The sequence below is a fragment of the Halyomorpha halys genome, unplaced genomic scaffold, assembly GCF_000696795.3.
Source record: "Halyomorpha halys isolate HHAL.00 unplaced genomic scaffold, Hhal_1.1 Scaffold1284.1, whole genome shotgun sequence".
Classification (NCBI taxonomy): Eukaryota; Metazoa; Arthropoda; class Insecta; order Hemiptera; family Pentatomidae; genus Halyomorpha; species Halyomorpha halys.
The window spans coordinates 35558-59040 of NW_027115145.1; the positions used below are offsets into that span (position 1 = coordinate 35558).

At 30.6% G+C, this 23483-nt stretch overlaps 1 protein-coding gene across 1 annotated transcript in view; it reads right to left on the reverse strand.

Moving 5' to 3' along the window:
- Nucleotides 1-1500: 1500 nt before the first annotated feature.
- The window catches only part of spz5 (spatzle 5), a 58373-nt gene continuing 36390 nt past the window's right edge, over nt 1501-23483 (reverse strand). Inside the window, exons 3-7 of the mRNA XM_014433961.2 lie at nt 10474-10560; nt 8845-8962; nt 7036-7166; nt 4102-4278; nt 1501-2684 (exon numbers count right to left, since the gene is read on the reverse strand). Coding sequence (XP_014289447.1) covers nt 2495-2684; nt 4102-4278; nt 7036-7166; nt 8845-8962; nt 10474-10560 — 703 coding nt within the window. The 3' untranslated portion in view covers nt 1501-2494. The remainder of the gene's footprint in view (nt 2685-4101; nt 4279-7035; nt 7167-8844; nt 8963-10473; nt 10561-23483) is intronic.

Genomic DNA, 23483 nt, shown 5'->3' on the forward strand with positions numbered 1-23483 from the left:
AAAGTAATTATTCCAGTTTACCATTCATGTGGAAGGACATTCTCTAATAAAAAATACGTCAGTTGGTCATAAAATCCCTTAAACGATATTTGACTTTAAGTATTGCAATAATGCAATATTTTCCTTTACCAAAGGCATATACTTTTTTGAGATATTCCACACTTGGGTGAAATAAGGAGATGGTTTTAATCTGCTGGCTCTAAAAAGCTGTCTTATTTCTAAATGTTGACTATAACCACAAGTTAGAGATGGCCCACAAGGTAAATACTTGTAAAAAGGTCATGAAAACCTATGAATTGATGGATCTTGACCCAGACTGTCCAGAATTGGTGGAACCAACACTATCAATGTCTTGTGAGTCAGTCAATTTGATGATAACACTGCCTTATATTCATCTTCATAACTCTGCCTACCTAAGTTTAAATCAACAACATCAGACTTGACACTATCATCACCCCATTTGCCTTACTTGTGAGTCTAATTATTTGTTCAGTAGTAATCGCCGATCGTGTGAATATTGAGGAGTAAATTTATCCTCTTTTCCAGGCTTCAAGTTGAAGACAGTTTATATTTCAGAGGAATCATGGTCCAAGCTTCCTTTTTAATTTGTGCAATTCATTAGTTTGTGTGAGGAACTAGAAATCAACATTTTGCGGATTTATTTCATCAAATATAAAAACTACTACTCCTATAAAGATAAACATCATAAACTACTTTATAGTACATTAAACTAGCTTTAATTTGAGTGCTGGCTGGCTGACATCTGTATGTCTAATGGGTCGTAAGATATAGATTTCCCAAAATAAACTCACCCACGATCTGATTTTTCAGTACACTTTTTATTAACTGTTCCTTTTTAAAAAATTATATTTTATAATTTTTATTTTCTAATTATTTTTTATTTTTAAGTTCGGGAACTATTGTAAGTGAATGTAAATAGCTCTTTTAGGGCTCACAGTTAACCAAATTTACTATTTTTTAACAGATGTCCTATTAGGTTTATAATGTTATAGGTAGTTTTAGAGATATAGAGCCAAATGAAAAATTAAATGTTATTATTATTATTTTGCAGCAACCATAAATACGTATATATTTATTTATTACATAATCGTAAGCACATACATATTCAGTATGTTTGCTCTTTTTAACAACATTTCAAGTTCCTAATCCTACTCAGAATCCGGTAAATTTGTTTACTTTCTTTAATGAATCCTTAAATGTGTACTTTTGTCTTATTATATCTTGATTAGAAACTATGAAAATTTGATGTTTTTCAACCAAGAAGTTGATCTAATTAACGTAAAATCTAATTTACTCAACTGATCAAGTTTTACCTTTTGCCGCAAATATATTCAATGTTAGGTCTATTTTACCTCTAATAATTACTGTAATAACTAGATAGATAAATAAAAGGACTGTGAATTTTAGATAATTATGTGAAGAGGAAGTATTTTTTATCATTATAAGCTTTGATTTTCAGTTGTTATAACAGATACATCAGAAATTTTCATATATTTATATTTCATATTAAAACAATTTACAATGCATATATACAATTAATATAATTCTTATTTACATCAGTGATAAAGTCAATTAATTTAACTAATGCTCATACAGAAATTCAAATTATATTCTATGAATTCTTTTTCAAGCCAATGATTTTTAGATAAAGGTCAATAAATTTCAAATCTAAAAGTTGAATTTAATATTTTAATTTTTTGTTTAGGTATGATATTGAACAAACTCATATTTATCTTCATATTAAGAGTGAACACTGTTTATGTTTTAGACACTGAACTTCTCTTTAAATTTTCTGATTAGAAATACTATGATTTTAGGAGATACTATCTTTTTTGTGATTCTAAGTATTCCAATTGTCCTATATTTCTCTTTCTCAATGGATTACGCCTATTTCAGATTTTTTAAAATATGATAAAATTAGGTGGGTGGGCTCTGTAACATGTTGTAACATGAGCTCAAATGTATGACCCATACAGCTGGGCTCCTTCGGTTTTGACTAAAACTCTCTTAATTTAGGGATGATCTAAAAGTTAAAGACTTGTAAAAAGGCTACAAAAAACCTCACATAGGCTGAACTTAGTCCACGTATCGTTCTTAACATGCGCATTGATGTTGAAGATTAAAAATTCTATATTCTATAATTATAATAAATTTGTTGGATTTTTCATTGATGTAAAACAGAATCACTTATCAATTTACTTAAAAGTAAGCACTACTAGAAAATAATAACTAAAGTTCATAAAGTATACTCGATTGCTTTAAAAACTCTACAATTAAATTGAAGTAATATTAACAATTTTATTATTATTATTAACTATTTATACACTGATATAATTAAATACTAAAACTATAATAAGAACATTTTGATTTTGATTTTTAATTTTAAACAGCCTTAAGTTAAATTTATTTACAAAACCTCCTTATTTATGAAATAATTTAAATTGAGTGAATTAATTATGTTGTTTTGATGAGTTTATTTACGTTTCTTTAATCTATCAATTTGGGTGATTTGGCAGATACAACAATGAGGTAACCAAAACTTGTCAGTGTAGAGATTTTTTCCATCTCCAGACAGCGCCACAAGCCTCTTTTGGACGTACTGTTGTTCACATCTCGAACTGTATCCATTAGGTATTGAGCAGATGCCGTTGCACTGAGAAGTTCTAGAAAAAATAATTTGATATTAATTCATTTATTTCAATATTTTCATTATAAAATAATCTTATGCACATTAGGAATCCATCTTCTCTATAGAAGGAAAAAATATCATTATTTTTAGTATTATAATTAATGTTATGTAATATTCATGTCAATGTTAAGACCAAAATAGTCACAGAAAAACCTATCAACAAAATAAGTAAAATAAAATCGGTCAAAATACTGAATAGTGGTTAAAAAATAATTTTTCTTATTATAATATGGCCTCATTTGAGATATTTGAATGTTTAATTTGTTTCCGAAATATTTAGAAATAATGGAATAATGATCAACAAATTTTATGATTATATTTTTAAAATATCTAGAATATAATCACCTTTGATACTAAATTAATCATAATTATTTCATTAATGCTTTGTTTTTTAATAATGGGTGATAATATTAAATTACAGTTAATAAAAAAGCAATCAAAGTGTATTTTGTGTTTATTGCAACAGCTCGTAACCCCTGAGCATTTTGCTCATATTGGGGGATAAACATCTATATTTTCCTGGTATTCTATCTGTTTTGTTTATACTTTATCCTACCATCCATAAACCCTTTGATGTTGTTATTGCCACTTGTTTATGTTACTCCATCTTTTACCTCCCTAACTATTCTCAGTTCAGTTTTACTCTGACCTCCATATGATGGTAAGACTGAGCATTTCTCTCACCAGTAAACTCCTAACATGACATAGTTTTTTCTCAATTGAGCATTTTGCTTACCAAGATACTTCCTGCATTTTTAAAAAAAAAAAATCATGAATCATACTTACAATAGGAAATATTTATTAGATAAGTTTAATAATCAATTATTAGATGATTCCCTGAAGATTTTTTTTTTTAAGAAGAATTTATAACAGGAAAGTATGAAATGTTTTAATGCATGAAAACCACTGAATGTAATTAGTGAAAAGAATATTGATAATGAATGGTCTTTAACTGGCTGACTCCTCCAAAGTCATCATAAAGCTACAGGAAGACATCAAAAGAATAAGTCCCTGGGCAACCCACAATGAGTTAACACATTCAAGTCACAATAAGAAGTCCAAAATCCTTTCTTAAAATCCTCACACCACCCCAGTCTCTCGTTGGACTATGGCAGCCCTCAAGCTACTCAATTGTATCCGCTATTTTTTTCAATTAAAACCCGTCATTCATTAAAGTAAAAAATTTTATCTAATTTGTTTGATCAGCTCATTCTTTTGATATTTGTAGTCTTATACTAAATAATAATAAAATACTACTGTTCTATATTTTATATATATTTTTAAAGTAACATATATTTTAATAATTATGCAAAAAATATCAAATTAACAGTAGGAACTTTATTGGGATATCATCTTTGTTCATGTTATGAATTGTTTGTATAAAGACTTACCTGCATGTTTCAGCCAAGACAAGCTGGGTGTACCTTGCATTGGAATCCTGATTGACAATATACATCCAGTTTCCTTGATTATTTAGGGCTGCCTTTGGTGTAACAAATTGAGAATTAGTTGGGCAAAGTGAAATCGATGAACTTGCTTGACGTTTCTTCCTAACAAATGTTTGATATCTGAAAGGAATTAAATAAGGTAAATTATATTCTTTGTTATTTGATTGTTTTTTGAGTGGATACAACTCATCTATGAAATGAAAAACCTACTTTTTTACTGAGTACAAGGACAAAATTTATAAAAAAAAGGGTAAAGCTTTATTAGCTTCCAAATTTCACATTCCCTGCACAAGGGTAGGGTTAAAATTTCCCAGTTCACTGTTGATATTAGATGGTGATGTTCTACTTAATGAGTTGTGTCCTATTATATAAATATCTTTGATTTCCTAAATTTAAAGTTTTTTTTATTAATCAAGAATAGTTATTAATGCATCATTTCCTAATTCGATGATGTTTATAGATTGATGATAGATTGCACACAATGATGTTATTTCAATATTTTTTATGCTGATTATTCCGATGATGATGTCGAAATATTGTTTTAGGTCTCAAAAATATTTTAGATTTATGAATTTAATTACTGATTGATTTGAAACATTATTTTAAAGATAAAGTTAAGAAATTATGATTCCAGTAATAAATTGTCAGGTGTGTTTTGATAGGAGTTTGAAAAGATGACAGCGTTCCTTTTAGTGAAAATTTCACTTTAAAATAAAATTTTTAACATAAAAGTAAATCTTATTTGGACTTCCAAGTTCAATTAATGTTTCAGAATTTTGATATAAAAGCTACAAGATCAAGAACCTTTTAGATATATAAACTATCTTTTTTTAGGTAGTAATGTGATAAGTGTGGAAAGGGGTCTCTAGGAATATTCCTTTCAAGTTGAAAATGGGCCAATTGAGAGTAATGTTGAGCATCAGCAGTCTCAGGTTTGGGAATTGAAATTAGACTTCAAAGTTTAAAGTGCTGGAACAAGAATATGTGCATAATCTAGTAGGAAATTTTTTGGATGCAAGTTAGGTTTCGGCATATATTGCAGTCATTCTTTGATATTTATCCATTGGTCTGACCAATGTCTGTTGTCATATACAATCCACTTTCCATCACATGTGATCATCCTGTCGAGAAAAGGCTCTTTTTTTTGCCTAGTAATCTGTGAAATATCTCCTAGAGCTTCAGATGCTGCCACTCATTAAGTTCATGAGGTATCTATAGATTTATCTTTTTTACTTTATTAATGATATTTACGCCTCAATATACTTGTATTCAATTGTGCTGCAAGTACTTTAACTGTTCGGTAGGGGGTCAAGATGTTGTAGGGAGGTAGCACCTTTAACTAGTGTCGACCTAGGTGATTGGTCCTCCTTCAGTGTCAGAGGAACAGCTGTGGAGAAATGAAACCTCCAAGGGCGCTCTTTCAATGACCGTCCAGGCGTAACATAAGTCACATCCAGCCCGAAGTTGCCATGCTTTTGTCGAACATGTTGGATTTAGATCGGGAGGTCATAAAATACATCCCTGGTGATGAGTAGCAGCTTCACCAGTACTGCCATGGGGCCAAATACAGTAAGAATTAGAAGGGCTCATTATCAAACATTTACTGTTGGAGTTGGAGACACGTGGTATCGCTGTAGAACTGCTACGGAACCTCACCCTTCAAAGATTGCTGAAGTCAGAGGAGTTCAACCAAAAGGTGCAAATAGTCATTACTCACATGAAGCAGATGGAAAATAGAACTCCACCCACACTTAGTTCCTATTAGGGATACATCTGGAATAAGTAACATAATCCTGTAATCCTGACCTGGCCATCTAAGGGAGGAACTCAGAAGAAGAAGAACTGTTTGGTAATGTTTTCTTCCACAGTAAGCCTAAGTTCATCCTAGTCAATTACTGGAGAAGGTCTTCCTTAAGACTAGTTATCCAAATCTGTGTCACCAGCCAAGGTATAATGGTTGGTTTGGGTCTTGGCATATTCAAGGGTGTTACTTAATGTCTGAAACTGGAGGGCTATTGGACAGGACTCTCTGGTGGTGGCTTTCAGAGAAGTCCCAGGCTCAATAAATGAGTTGTTTCATTTATGCATATATGTTCAGGCCGCTGGTTACCAAATTATATATTCATTGAGAAGTTTTTGAGTTAAAAAAAAAATAGTAATGGTAATTGGCTATAAGAACACAAATATTTTTTATAAATAATAGATATGTCTGCATAACCAAAGGCATAGAATAAAATAAACAATGTTGTTTAAGTATTAGTTCTTTTAAATGCTTATCAACTATAATATTCTGTTATTTCAAATTTATCTCTCAAATAATTCACTGAGTTTATGTTATAATTTATTCATAATTAATGTTAAAATCATAATTTTATTTTTTCATAGTCAAGACGAGTTGTTGACAACAAACTTTAGAAACCCTTTATAGTTTAATTTTTTCCTAAACTAAATGTCAATGCCTCTTGAAAACAAACTCAAAGAGCTTTATTAGAATTCCATATCTTCTGACATCTATAAATAAAAATTAATACAAGTAACTTTTGCAACTCTGTTTTTTCTTTTGAATCAGAAGTAATTGCTTTAATGTCACATCCGACTTATAGAACAATTTTCAAATTTGCCAGTGAGGATTAGGTAGCAGTTTTTTAATAGAAGAAACCATCTCCGTCCTCTCCCTTCCAATAAAGATTGAATTATTGCTTCAATTGCCCTTAATTTCTACAGGTTCTGTAATAATGACAGAAATAACCTCAATCTTTTTTTTAATAATAAAATTGAATTTCAAAGTATTTTCTTTTATTATTAATTTTTTTTTTTATGAAATTAGTTATTTTACCCTAAACTAAACAAATAAAATTAATATTAAAGTTATATTACCTCCTCCACCAAGGTTCATTAGCTGTAAGCTCTGGTCTAATAAGTGCTGAGTACAGTTCAGGACTGTTGCTGAGATAGTGGAGGTTCGCCTCTCCTAGAGGGTACCGTCGGTCAGGATAGCCATCTTGGGTCTGAAAGTAACAGTCAGTATTTTATTAATGATCCAAAAATCTGCTCTAATTTATCAACTATATGTTTCTTTGTCTCAATATTTATATTTACAATATTGCTATATTGTTTTTTTGATAAATAATTGAGATTGGGTATAAAAGGAATCCATCACATTGGAAAACAAATTAAAGTCATTACCTGGATGCAATTGAAATATTTGTGTGGAAATTCTTTAACAGTTTTTCAGAGGAAGTTTAAATGCTTTCAACCTTTCGATTATTATCATTTCTTGTTTACACACTTAAACTGATGATACTTTTGAAGGTATTAAATTTTAATAAATATATCTCTTGTTGCTTTTATGAAAAAAATGTTGTGCTTCTTTGGGAGGATAGAAATTAGTGGGTTTACCACATCATTGATTAAATCTAAATAATTTATTTTAGGGAATAGAACATATAAATATGTTCATCATAGTTAGTATGCTATCATGTATGGAATTCAGGAAAAAAATACCCATCCAGTCTACAATGACATATTTCTAAAATTCAGCAAAGTTTTTCAATTACTTTCAGCTGCTTATCAACCATAATTAAGCACATGTGTAGCTTTCTCATTACAAAGTAATCTAAAATATGACTATATAATCCTTTTATAAGATGCATGTCATTATATGGACTATATTCAATAATGATGAAAAGGATCGCCATATTTCCAAGAAGACTGCACATAATATTTCGTCCTGTAAAAATGAAGAGTTTTGGAAGAAAAAAGAATTAGAAAACAATTAATGTTTAGAGGATATTTTGTTTTTAATTATACATACATTACTTCTAATAATGTTTTAAATTTTGTTATTATTATATTTGAATTGTTATATTATTAGACATTTCTAATTATTATTATATTTGAAATAAGAATACTCTCAAATAATTTTAACTCTTTTTTTAAATTTATTTTTTTAGGAAAAAAATAGCTGTTTCTCAAAAATTAATGATTTTTTTTCCTGAATAATAATTGCTTTGGCAACAAAAATTATACACCTTTTTTTATACAGACAAGAACAATATCGTTTTTAATTGTCATTTTTTTCATCTTACCTGGAATCTTAAAAATAAATTCTACCGTAGATCTCAAATAGTCCGTAAGCAACTTACACTTCGCTAGTAAGAAAAAAAGGGTTGTACAATTTCGCTCCATGATGTGAACTTGTGCTAATGATAATATGATAACATGGCAACCAAATAAGATACATTAATAATATTCCAAAGACTTCAGCTACTAGGTGAATAAAAATATGTTACTAATACATAAAATTAATTCTTTATATCACGAGAAACCAAAATTTTCACCAGTGTAAGTCTTTTAGGTGTTATTAGGAAAGCATGACAACACTTTTTAATTTGTATAAACAAACTACCATGCCATTGTAGATGAGAAAATTAATAGTCTGTAACAAGCCACTATAAAACACTTACAGAGTTTTAGAGTTGGCCTGTTCTCTACATCATATCTCTTTTAATGGGACTATACATTTTACCATAGGAAAAATGATCACTCTTGCTTCAATTAAATATTGAAGCTTGTTTTAGTAGTATACAATGGCCTCTTGTGTCCCCTGCTACCCATACATACATTATATATATTCATAACTAATTATTCTTATGATTAGTGATATTAGTAATTAGACTACTTCACCTGATTGAGAGCTATAGTATTGTATCCATGATGCTGGAATATCGCAGGTTGTTGTTGAAAGTGAGCAACTGAGAAGAGTGGTCTTTTGTGATGGTACAGAGGAGGTCCATATACTGGTCTGTAAGAGGGGCAATTAGAAAGAAACAAACCCACCAATTCACATACATATTTAAAATGTATTTATATTCATAAAGTTCAGAGATTACATGAGGTTTACTAAGTCATAAATAATCAGTTTTGATTACAATGATTTAATTGGATAGTCGCTGCAAAGTCTAAGGTCTTCTCTAGAGCTTTGACGAGGACTCTAGAAAATAGAAAAAATATTTACTAATATTTATTTAGGATACCAAAAATGAGTGAACTGAGCAGAGAGTGAACACCTGAACAGGTGCATCTGATTCTTACTTCCTGAGAAGAAAGTACTCTATGCCTAAGCTGTCATGTTCCAGAGATTACTCAGCATGTCATGAAATTCTTTATCTTCAATGCAACCTGTGAATTGTTGAGGGAAGCCAGGTTCTACATTATCATGGTGAAAGAGTTCCCCCATATAGTCATTGAGGACAACTCCCCAATAAGTAGACCCCATCCACTTCAAACTCTGAACTAGATGCTCTTCTCTTGGGAGGCTACTGGAGAGAGGAGATACAGAAGCAAATGGTGGGATTCTGAATACCAGCAATATTAAAGATAAAAGTTTATAAGATGTGCTTCTGAAGACCCTTAACTGAAGCAATAATTATAAATGTTCTCAACTTTAAAAATATAAAGTCATTGAGGATCACTGGAATAGAAGAAAAATGTACCATTATTGATGTCATGAAGGTATTGAATGTCAGCCAATTCTGTTTCTTTTTAAAACATGTAGAGATAGAGATGTATCTCATTGGTTCTTTAAGGAGTAAACATTCTGGTCATAGTTATATGACCTACATATGTATCTTGAAATGCAGTAATCTAGAATCATTTGCAATGAGGGGTCATCTTGAAAAATAGGACAGATTCCAAAAGAACACAAAATCTGTTTGCGGAAGTCAAGCTGATTAAGGCAAACCTTATTTCAACTTGAAGGCTACGCATTAAGTGAATTATTTTAACTGAAACCTTGCCTGGCATTCAAATATCCATTAATGATCCAAAATTTTAGAAGGAAACATAAAGTTGTGAAGTAGGCTCAAATAGTAAGGCTTCCAGAAAGTTAAATAACAAATAAATTCATAACTATTTATCAAAATTAAAAACTAAAATGGTAAAGGCTTGATAATGGCAATAAGCTTAAACATTGTATTAAGTGATCACTTTTAAATTATAGCTACTTAAATATTCAGAGAAAGTATACAGTTTCAAAAATGAAAATTTAGGGATATCTTACTAATTACAGTACAATAATGTAAAAGAAAATAGTGTAGGACAATTAAGTACAATGTGGGGTTTATTATTAATTGATTACAAATATTTTGGATGAGAAGTTATAAGCTAAAACAAAGAAAATAGAATGATAGATCAATTAGTATCGTAACTAATACTGTGTTCTTTTTAGTCAATGATTTATTGAATTATATTGCCTTAGCTGCGTCCAACTTAAATAAGTATAAACATTTAAAACATTATACCTAATTTCAGTACCTTGGGCGATATTGTTCTCGATCTTCATTAAGGAATAGAGTATTGTAGTCATATTCCCATTTCTCTATGAGGTGTTGTATAAGATTCCTGAAATATATAAATTTGATTATTTTCTTTAGAGAATTAGGTTAGACAAATATGCTTTGATTTAGAATAAAATAATATATTGAGTAATTTGATACATATTCAAAAACGAAAACTTAAAATCACCTTGGTTTACAAATGAATAAGTCCTAGTTTGTTGTAATGTTTCGTTTTTAATGTTCATTATTATTATTATTATTTCAATTTTTGTTTTTAGTTCAAATGTGTTGTTATTTTCCTATTCTGATTTATTCTTTGCAAACCATGTAATAAGCTTATATTGCTTAAAATTAAATACATATTATTGTTATGATAACCAGGGGGTTATCGTTACTATCCAGAATTAAGGGTAGATTTGGGATCTACCCTTAATTCTGGATAGTAATGAAATAAAAAACAAATCCTGGGAGGTAATATAATCTAATACATACAAAGTAGATTTTGGAATGCTTGTGTCAAATTACTGTTCTAAAAAGTTAACTATTATTGAACAGACATACCAGCATCTGAGAGGTAGACCAAGATGTAGGTGGTAAAATCATTTTAGGGCTAACCTTGTGAATTTGGGTTTTGAAAAAGTTAAGTGGACATATGTATGAAGGTAGCAATTTGTGGTTGCCTAACTGGTTAACTACAAATTGAAACCTTTTTGGTGGGAGCTCTTCAAATCCTAATTTCTTGGTCTCTCAAAATATGATTATAGAAAGTAAATTTTCCATTGTAGATGTATACCTTAGTGTTGTATGGATCGGAAATGATGTGGATCTTACATGATAGTTTGAATTATCCATTATTACCTTACCCTTTTCCAACTTGTGAGTCATGGTTTGCTTTTCTGATTTAAAGTCTGTTTTTCTTATGCACTTACCATTTGAGTTATAGTCTACATATTCCACCAGCCTCCTCATTCTGCTCTTTTTCGAAGCCATATTTCCAAGTAAATCAAACAACTCTTTCATATCATTTTTACTCATCATCTTGTATTGATTCTCACCTTTTATTGGCCCCTATATTTTTTATAGAACTTTCCTTTCCCAATTATTTAGATGGATTTATACTGTCCTTGTTAATGTTAACCTTTTCCTACTGTAATTAGAGTTGGATGTGGAATGGTCTGGTAAACCTAACCTGAAATTTCCTTAAGTATCCAAGAACACTACTTATCCACTATAAGATTTACCATTACTTCTGCTTCCATCTCTTTTGAAACAATTATTTTGTTATTTAAATCTATATTCAACAAATTTTAAATATTGTCTTCCATATATCTGCCTAGTGATCAACGTACATTTAGTTTACTTCTATTTATCTGAACTATATAGCCTTTCTAGCCCCTTCCTCACATTCCTCAAGTGACCACAAAAAGAGAATCCACATTCCTCCTTATCAATACGATATTCTGAATTAATCCTTAATCTTTCCTTAACTTGTGATACCTCATAAGTCCGAAAATAGTGAACAGTACGATTTTCTATGATTAATATTTTTTTTAAACAAATCAACGGATTATTTTAGAATTATAACGTCTTCAACATCGTTTATTTTTTGTTTCTTACCTCCTGAAATAGATAATAAAACAATCATATATATACAAAATAGTAATGGTAAGTATATGCCGGCTATTTTTTCATCTTGTGTTGCCGGATGGCATTATAAGAATGGTTGCCGGGTCCGCTGAAGGCGGTTCATCAGTGATGGCACATGTTTGCCGAGAAGGCTCACTAGAAATAGGGAACATCAACATCGTTTTGTAGGATTCTATGTTTTAAAAATATAATAATGATTCTTTGGGATGGCGAGTTATCACAACTAAATCAACGATATTTGTTCTATTTATTTATTTTTATGTGGCTATTACTTCAATAATAAATAAATAAATAAATAAACCTAACCATTATAGTGTTTTCATTATACATTTTGTTGAGAAATTAGAGTATATGAAAATTATATTTAAATATTACAAGGGTATATCAGTGATTTTACAGTTACTATTCATCGATTTGGATTTGCCGTTCCTACATACAATAAATTGGTCTGAGAATCAAAGTATGGATCGTCACGGAAGTTTCGCCTCCGACACTTTATTTATGACTCCCTTTACTTATTTATTTATTTTTTCTAAAATTAATATTAATATAGCTACGTATAACAATAATTTTTGGAAACAATTTATTCGAAAAACTTGCTAAGGTCATCTTTCATATCCTATTGTAAATTGCTTATACAACTCTTGAGGATGCAGTTCATATTCATTACAAGATTATACCAGTGTTTTATCATAATATATTTGTTGTTATCATCTAATCTATTTCTTGGGCTTCGATTCAACTGCCCTTGTATAAGATTCGATGTTACATAATATGCCATCAAGAACCGTTTACTACTGGATAGGAACTTAGCTAGATTCTAGACGCCAGTCCATTTTTGGCCCTGAATCCATTCATTAACAACCCACAGCAGGACAATTACTACTGAAGAGTGGGAAAGGAGGAGGGGGCATCCACAACGTCAATGAATGAACCGACGCCTCTGCGACAATTATCGAATTCATTACGAAAGTCAAGGTGAGGCCGGTATTGTTCGGTCGGGGAAAGTGACGTGGGGATTGTCTTAGAATCCTCGTGAGTCGAAGCTTCCCTTTCATCGGCCTTTCTCTCTTTTGCATACACATCGCGCAGCTTGTTTTTGTTGGATTGCAGCTGGTTGATGTTCCGTATATTAAAGTGGGTTGTAAGGGTTAAGTTATATAGACGAATTAGCACTTATCCTTTCAGGGAAGAAATCACTCAAAGAAATCGATACTGAGATTCAATAAGGAGAGCCTGATTTTGAAAAGAACATCTAGATAACAGATAACAGACTTACAGACTGTTATTTAGTAAGCTGTTTAGCGTTCAATTCTATGAACGGCGTATTCTTCAATATTGATTAATGGTTATTTTGTTTTGTTTATTCTATCTTCTTAGACAAGTATTGATCATCACAACGTGTCGATGGGACTAGAAGATGCTTTTATTAACACAGCATGTATTAAGATTATTGTTAATTTTGGCACTGATTTTAAGTATTTATTCTTTTTAGCTCAAAATGTTATTAAATTATTTTACGTTTACAAGAAATTTTCCTTCTTCTAAATGTCTTACTTTTCGCTTATATTAACTACATCAATAAGGTCAGCATATATGAGCAATCTGTCCACTCAAGTATTCTTTTGGGCTCTGATCAAATTAAGGGGTCATCTTCGATTCATGTCCGTCCCAAAACATCCCACCCTTTGTTCTACATCAGTGGTTTTCAAAGTGGATGCCTACGGCAATTATAAAATTCATCATTTGTCGTTTTCCATGGAAAAAAAAAACAAGCAGTACTCTAGCTTGCTACACAATACACTATATTTAAAATACACAAAACTAGATAGTGGTGACTAACTCCTGAGTAATTTCTTCTAAATTAGATATAGAGTTCGCTTTGTACTTCCGCCCTCCATGGTAGCCTTACTTATCTGACTTCTCAAACAGGCAATTATAGCGAGTAGGTTGGTCGATGTACATGTCAAAATCTCACAAGAGAAGATCATAACACAGAAAAAAGCAATCCTTCCACGCCGGACCCACTCCGCTAAGACCTCCAGTAAACAACGATCCTATATCACTTTTGAAATATTAGCTTAAAACGGGAAGAGAAAACTTTAAGATAGTTAATTCGAACAATATTTAAAAAGCGCCTGAAATTGAAAAACGGCGTGATTATTGAGTAATTTTGTAAAAAAAAAATTTTTTTTATATAATCAATAAAATCTTTTTATTATAATAGAGGCGTTCAGAGAAATATAAAAATAAAAATAAATAATAGACTAACAAATTTGTAAATATACATAACAATGAATTAAAAATATAAAATAGTTGATTAGGAATTAGAACATAGAATTAGACAGTGGTAGATTGATAACAATATAAGATGAAATATAATATTACATAGGTAAGAAGATATGTATAAGATGAGATATGTAAGTAGTGTCTAAAAAACTGAAAAACAATGTGAATCAACATATTGAACTGTATTGTATAGTACTTTAAATAAATTACATATTGCATAAACATAGTAAGTATTATTGCGGTGAGAAAATCGCATATAACAAATAATCAAATTTAAAATAACTCTGGTATAGCTACAACATGTTGCTGTGAAAAATTGTTTACTAATTCTTACGTTGTATATGAAAATAGCGTAGTAAAAAAAAAAATGTATATATCTTATGCACGTATGTACCATACCACGCGGATTCTCACTTAAAGGGAGGAATGGCACTTCATGGTTTTTGAAAATAAAGTATTACATAAAAGATTTGGACTGAGGAAGGATGAGTTAAGAGTTAAGAATTTAGAAAGTTACACAACGCCGAAGTTCCTGAACTGCACTGCAGTAAATATAATTCAGTTAAAAGCATTGTGGCGAATAAGATGAGGTTTTTAAATTAAACGGCTTAGTACAAATATATCCCCAAAAAAATAAAAGACCCAATTCCAATGGGTAATCGTATGAGAGGTGGATCATAACGGAGATGGGAAGATTGTGTCAAAGGATTTGGGTTTGAACGGGCGTCATTGGGTAGATTTTTGGTGGTATCGGGTTTCCTAAGCCTTTTAATATTATCATTTACAATTCTGAATTTTCTAAGAATTATTTAAATCTATAATGATGCGTTAGTTGTTGATTGCTCAACTTTCAACTATTATTCCTCTTACATTGGCAAAACCAGAAACCCTCATAATGATCGCATCATCCAATATAAATATTATATCTCTCCCCTTAATGCTTCTGCTTCAAACCACTCTTAACACTCCTTATCCTCAAACTGTCCCTTTAATAAAACTTCTAAAATAACAACAGGCCCCAAACATGTCAAAAGACTCATATTCGAAAGCATTTATATCTAAATGAAGAGAACTTCATTTTCTACATCTGAAAGGCAACAAACCTATCCTTAGCCTAATCCCAAATACTGAATCGATTAAAACATCCTTAATTTATTATCCAACCACAATTCCTTCCTTTTATCTTTTTATAAATCATCTTATTTTTTATTTTGTCTATGGTCTCTTTTGTCATTGGTTTTAATAATAATAATAATTTCTATTATTAATTTACTATTATTATTTTACATTTGCTTTTTTTTAACAACTTACAGCATTAATATTTTACGCCCATTTTTGTTTATATATTTAGCCGCTATTCTGCCTTTATTAACTTTTTATATTATCATCTGCCATCACCGTTTTCTTCTTTTAGAGTCATTAACTTTTTTTAAAAAACCATTGTATTTATCTGCATTGATCCTTATTTCATCTGTTTCCTTATATGAGCTCTTAAAAAAATTATGCCCTAATTAAATTAAATATTGCCGCCTTTAAACATGATTACTGATTCGTTACACAGAACCAGCCCATTATCATAGCTCATTCTTGATACAATTAATGGTTATTTATCCTGTAATTTAATAATAATAATATAATATTTAGTTTATATATGTATGTATAGTTGACCGTAAAAATTGATATATAGGGAGATGGTCAGGGTTGCGGTCAATAGTGAAACACTTTTGTTCACAATTCAACTATTTTTGTTTCACTATTGACCGCAACCCTGACCATCTCCCTATATATAATATTTAGTTTATATTCATCTTTACTCTTTAATTTCATACTCTATAAAAAATCGTTTCTGCTTGTTTCTAATATATTTTTGTACTTCCGTAATCCTTCACTACACCACCTTACACCAATATTGCTCATTTTCTTGCATTAGTCGGTGAGTCAATTTTCAATTTTTTATCCTTTTTTTTACCCTATTTTCCACAATTTCTTATTCTTTAATTGAGTTATTTTACTTACATATTTAATTAATTGCATTTACGTTTTTTTTTCTTACTTTTTTTCATACATTCAATCTTAAATAATTTTCTTTGTGTTCCTTCTTTCATTATTTTAATACTTTTATATTATACTAATTTTATCTTCTTATCATATTTACACTATATATTTTCTTCCTATAATACTTATATTATCGGTTATCTTCTTGTTTTCTTGTAATTTTGTTTTCCATTTATTCATTGCGGTTGTTTTGTTTTTTTAGTCCTGATGAAGGTTTGGAACAAGCAAAATAATATTTTTTATATGAGTTCTTTACTGACCGTACCCCCGACCAACTTCTCCTCATACATGGAAAAACCGCAAAAAAAAAAGCTTAGGTGAAAAATAAAAGCAATGTTAAAAGGCATTAAATGCTTTTAATTTTTTTGTTGCTACATAACTCCGTTTGCTCTCAGCTTAGGAATCTGAAAGTGGCAATTTTCAAGACCGTTATTATCTTCCCAGGTGAGGAACGTCTCACTGGTTTCACTAACTTATTGTTATATTGAAACGGTTATAAGTATTTTAATATGTTCACGCTAGTTGAGTAGCTTCCATCTTTATTTTGAGGTTGCGTAATGGGCCGGCACGGACTTAAAGTGCCACCATAGATTTTCGATTGCACGTAGAATAGGATTTTACATTTCATCACAGGATTACTTTGAAATTGTTTTAATGTTTGTTTATAATCTTCTTTTCAAGTGCCAACCATTTAAATTTGCAGTGTATAAATGAATATAGGAAGGATGGTAATGTAGGATTATGTGATTATGTCATCTTATCCTGTGTTACGATGTATTGATTTGATTTAAAAGTAAATAATGACCCAGTGACAAACAATTTAGTTTGAACCAATTTAAAAATATTTTAGTCTCGATTAAGATTCGATTTATATTAGTTCAGCGACTTAACCACAATATAAGTTTAGAATTTTTAATAATAAAACGAAAAAGTACAATTATTTTATTTGTATAATTATCATCATCACAGTCACTCCCGATCCGATATGAGTCTCCACCGCTTTAAGACAGTCTTCCTTCCTTCCATTCTTACACGAGTCTGCCAAGCTCTTTTTTTTAGAATTTACTGTGCGTTGGCTTCAACATGCCCATCTCTGCTGAGGTAGTCCTCTCTTTTTTTTTCATACACATTTAAATTAGTACAAACTAAAACTGACAATTATTTAATTCAATTAAATTAATAATTTTAAGTAAATAAATTATTCAACAAAATGTTGAAAAATATCTATATATCATATTGGTACTAGAACCTATATTTAATTAATTAATTTCTCATCCCTTCTTTAAAAAACTAATGTTTAAGAAGCTGCAGTAATTGAAGAGATAACCGAGACATGACGCCTGTCCTCTCCATTGTCTAGAGACGGCAATTCTCTTCAAGGCTTTGCTAAATGTCACCTCTATAACAATCGGTTCAAAGACTCATGGTTCTTATGCAAAGATACGCCCGGAAATAGCTGAGTGAGTAAGCCACTTGTGTCGAAAGGTCCGCCCCAGTTATTGGAGAATGTTGGGTAACCGTCTGCCCTTCGGCGTTCCGGGAACTGGGGGTCAGGGGACATGCACTTTGTGAGTACAGGCAGAGCTGGAGTATAGGCATGTTATTGTGTACTACAGTATGCATCGATTAGGCACTGTACTTGTATTGAGGTAGTACGATGATGGGTAGGTCGCTGTGTAGATCAGTGGTTTCCATTCTCTGTCCCGCGGCTTTCTGTCGGGGGAGAGGGAAATCTCAATCTTATGCCAGCAGTTCGGCAAATGAATACCATTTTCTCAAAATATTATTTAAAAAAAAATTAATATCAAATAAACAATGCATTGTTACTCCTTTTTCTTGTTTTCCTACCTATCCATCCACTACAAGGACAATTGTGCCGCAAATTCTTTTTTGCTCAACACGAGTGCCGCGACGAAAAAAGTTTGGGAACCGCTGTTGTAGATTGCTGATAAGAGACAATAATTCTTCCTGAAGAAGGTTGTTTTGAAAAAAATTCAATTGTTGAAGGTCAACTGAATTAGCATTAAAACTAAGATCGTTGCGATGTGAAAATGTTCAAAGGCTGGCCCAAGTATAATTCTTTCTGATCTTAATTAGATTGTTTAGTTTTCGCCCTTTTGTCCGTAATATTATGTAGCTACTCAGTTATTTTTGCAAGGTTGAATAAGCCTCACGTTTCAGTCATCTGGTTGTTTTAGCAAATATTAATTAATTAAGAAAATCCTCATCTCATATGAGTTATTTTGCTTAGAGGGTTGCAAAAAGGAGTACTATTATTCGATCAGTTTTGATTTTTATTTTTATGAAATTTCGTTCTTATTATCTACAGTGGGAAAAATGCCATTGAGAAGTTTCCAAAGTCTGTTTCAAGGGCCAAAGAAAAGGAATGTGGGTGGTTTTTTCTCTACTATAGTCCTAATAAAAATTAATTATATACAGTTATTTTTAGTGTTATGCGTGCAACTTTCATCAGAAAGAATGCAAGTTTTACTTTAAGAGGAGGGGATGCAATTATGTACACAATGTGAGTAAAATAAAAAAAAGACTGGGATTAAGACTTTAAAAGTTTTAAATTTGTTTTATGGATTACATCATTCCGGAGTCTTACCTTGCCACCCATATGTAGGTGGCAGGGCTTGGTCGGGTTACCTGGGCACAATGTAAATATAGGTATGAATGTGTCCAACATAACTTATTTTATTTACTTTATTCTAATTATTTATCCTAGTTATTTTCCATTACTATACCTGTATAAATTGTTTTATTATTACTATCCATTTCAGTTTATACTTATTTATTTTATTTTATATTTGTTATTATTTATTTATTTTTCTATTTTTATTTAATATTTCATTATTATTTATTTATATTTATATTTTTATTGAACATATGTATGTTAGGATTGCTTATTTACTGCACTAATATTATTGTCCTAGGTGTGGCAGATTGTATCGAGCCTATATGTAACCTGTATTTCTTTGAATAGAAATTAATTCAGTTCTTGTATTGCAGCACATAATTGACTAGTTATTTTATTCTAGTTGAAAAACATTTGCTCTTTATTTATTTTTTAATTTGTTTTTTAAAATCCGATTATTAAAACTTTGTTTCACAAGCCGTTAAATCTCAATCTCATAAACCACTCATGTTATTTATTTATTAGTCTTTGACGGTAGCCCTATACAAATAGATTTGACCACATCTCTACCTCATCCTGATAAATTCTTTACAAAAAATACAAAAATAAACCGAGCGAACTGAAGTTATAAACAATTAAATACAAAATAAATGCAAATCTATCTTAAAATACACAAAAATATAATAATAATATTAAAGGCTTAGCGAACCCGAATGCCGATCCAACAATTGCTGGCTGCACACATCTATCCAATAAATACAAAATATATATTGAGCTAGATTAAACTCTTGCTAAAACAAAGAATCGGCTTAATCTTTACTAATCATGTTCTGAAATGAATTGTTTCCCTAATAAGTTAAGTACAAAGTAATATATATTATATTTAAAAAAAAATAACCATTCTAATTAGTCATTCACGATTAATGAATAAAGGTAACTCAAAATAATATAAGTCTGAATAATATTATTTTCAGTTCAAGTAATTGAAAAGCCAGGTTCGAAAGTCTTTGTTATCAATACCTAATTGTTTTTATGTAGCTACTCATAGTTTTGATAGTTATGTGTTCATAAGAGAGTCTATTTTATTAACTTATGAAAAATTAAAAAAAAAGACTTGAATATATTGTAAATATATATTATTATTCTCTAACGTAAATGATTATTTGTATTTAAATAAAAATATATAAATTAAAAAAATAAATAATCAATTAAGTTGCAGAATTATATAGCATATTATTTTACAATATAATTATTTATTTGTTTTTTATTTTGTAATGAGTTAATAAAATAGACTCTTTTATAATGTCGCAAACACGTCTGTCATATTCAGGACACTAGGAATTCATGTGTTTAGGACTTAGGATATAGGTAATTGAAGAAGTACAACGGACATATATGTAATAATTATGTTATTTTATTTTCCACTTCTTTCATCACTTTAATTTTATTAATTCCATTCTGTACAATTATTTACTTTATGTCATTCTGTTTATATTTTCTGAATTCATTTGTTGTTATCTTGTTCTGTTCTTAGCCCTGATGAAGGCTAGAAATTCTGGCTCAACTATTAGCACGATTAAATAAGTTATTTCAACTTATTTGTGCTATATTTTGACCGCACCCCTCGTATAAGTCATCCACGGTCAACTATCTCTCAAGATTATTTAGGACATGTGTATGTCTCGGATATTACAGCAACTTTTTTGTTAAAATGGACGGATCGGAAGTGCCACTAAATAGAATAGATTATTCTATTTTTTTCGATGAAACTATTTAGGATATGGTTCCAGTTTCGTACAAATGCACACACAGACGCAGCCTTACGAACACACACACAAAGAACATTTTGTGAGGCTTATTATTTGGATTCAGGAGACCTCAAAACGCACGATTCCGTCGAAAACTTAAATTCGAAATTTTCATGATCACTATACTTCCCCTTTCTATATATATATATATCGCATGTATAGGTTAAGTAAACGTAAAAAAAGAAGTAATATAAGCGGTACACTCGTTTAGAGAGATAAACGTGGACACAGACAAATAACCAAAAATGTATTTTTAATCTCATAATCAGTTGGCTCTGAAACGCATAGATTCCTTGAAAAGTGTACATTGAAAATTTACTTGATCACAATTCTTCAATTTTTTCATACGTAGTAGAGTAAAAATTATTTTGGCTTTCCTTATCAATCTCTAATTTTTTTAGATTTCCTTAAACTTTATGTTATTGTTCACTCAGAGATCACGTTTTAAATATATAGATAAAATTTTAAAATATTATATTCGCGTCTTCCTGGATTAGTCGTTCCTGAGTTTATTGGGAGAGGTGACTTGTGGTTTTGTGAGTGGAATTCCCTGGCTAGTCTATATTCCCCTGAACTCACTTTCTCCTCCAAAAATATTGCGGAATGGTCAGGTTACTCTCAGTTGATTACTATAATTTTGAAAAATCATCCAAAAGCTTACTTCCAACGAACCGCCTCTTACTCTAATTTTCTTTGATATAAAAATGTTACTGTTGCATTTCCCGATTCGCAGAACCACACAGCATATGTTATGTCATGAAGTAATATGCCATGGATCTAAAAACTGAGGGGTGAAATACTGTTTTTTAAATTCACTTCCTTGGCTAAATAGTTATGAGGGTTTTGTAATCTTGAGGCATCCTATGTACATATGGCTCATGTTTTGTCTGAATGTTCGATTCCGATCGAACTTCATTGTATTTATCTAGAATAAGGAAGAGCAATTCGATTGTTTTAACTGAATCAATTCCCAACCATTCACTCCATCAGGTAAATCAATTCTTCTGTGTGTTTTTAAAAGGCTCTAAAAGGAAAACTCTTAGCAACTACGTAGGATAGGCAACGCTGGAAACAGCTCAGTTGGTTAACATGTGAGGGGTCAATTCCATATCACTATCTGTTACAAGTTTAATGTTATTGTTTGGTTTCATTTAACATACATATCATAGTGTTGTTTTAACTTAATGATTAAACCCTCCAATCCCACATCACCACCCTTGAAGAATGGTGCCAAAACTGGAGGATTAAAATAAATTCCAATAAATCCCACCAAATCACATTTACCCTTCGACGTAAACCCATGACCTCTTCCCCTACAATATCCTTTAATAATACCCCACTTATTCCTGTCGAACAGATCCGTTACTTAGGACTACATCTCGACAAACGACTGACATGGAATCATCATACAAGACTAAAAAGACAAGAAACTGCTCGTAGATTCCGACTATTGCATCATTTACTAGACAAACGGTCTAAATTGCCAATCCATTACAAAAGACTGATCTACATGACTATTATAAGGCCTATCTGGACATACGGAGTTGAGCTTTGGGGCTCCACTAAACCATCAAATTCCTCCAGAATCCAATCCTTACAGTCCAAAATCCTTCGTAAAATCCTTAATGCTCCTTACTTTGTCACAAATCAAGTCATCCATCAGGACCTCAATATTCCATATGTTGCCGATTTGGCCAGAACCAGATACCGTTCCTTCCATAATAAACTTCTCAACCACCCAAATCCACTCGTTTCTAACCTGGCTTCTCCTTCATTACCTAATAATCCTCCCAGGCGTCTGAAAAGAAGATGGCCTCGAGATCTTCTCCTCTAGAAATGTTATTGGAGTTCTATCAGTGGGTAGATTCTCCACATGTTTTTATCCTGTCACTATGTCAACTACAGCAAATTTACTTGTTGTATATATGTGTATACAGTTGTAAATATCAATAAATAAATTATTAAAAAAAAAAAAAAAACTTAATGATTTGTTGATTTTTTAAAGCATATAACTTATTTAAAAAAAAAGAAGAAATTTTTGTTATTTATATATTGTAGTTCAAATTGCACATAGCCTTCGACAGACGAATATTTGTTTCCACAGGTGTTCTTAATTGTCTGAATTGATCAATATTTTTCAACTAGAAAAAGTTCAATCATGGTAAAAATAAGTTATTTTCGATTGCCAACAACACGTATTTTGAATAACGTCTGGCGCATAAACTGTCTATTTTTGCACTGTTGTTTCCTCGACTCTTATGAACAGTGAATCGGGCGACTTTAGATAGTCAATATATTTGCAAGATATCTCTAGTATTATTGTTTACAGTTTGCAGTTTTATTTTAAATTTTTCATCATTTTGTTTTCTTTTACAGTAATTAAGAATTAATTTTCATATTCTTTTTATTTTTTAGAGATTCATTTGTGTCCATAGAATTATATGATAAGTGAAATTCAGCTTAATTAAAGTTCAGAGTTATTAAAAAAAAATTATATTTGATGTTTTAGCTATTTTGTCGGACTATTTCCAATTTTCAAGACCTTTCTTT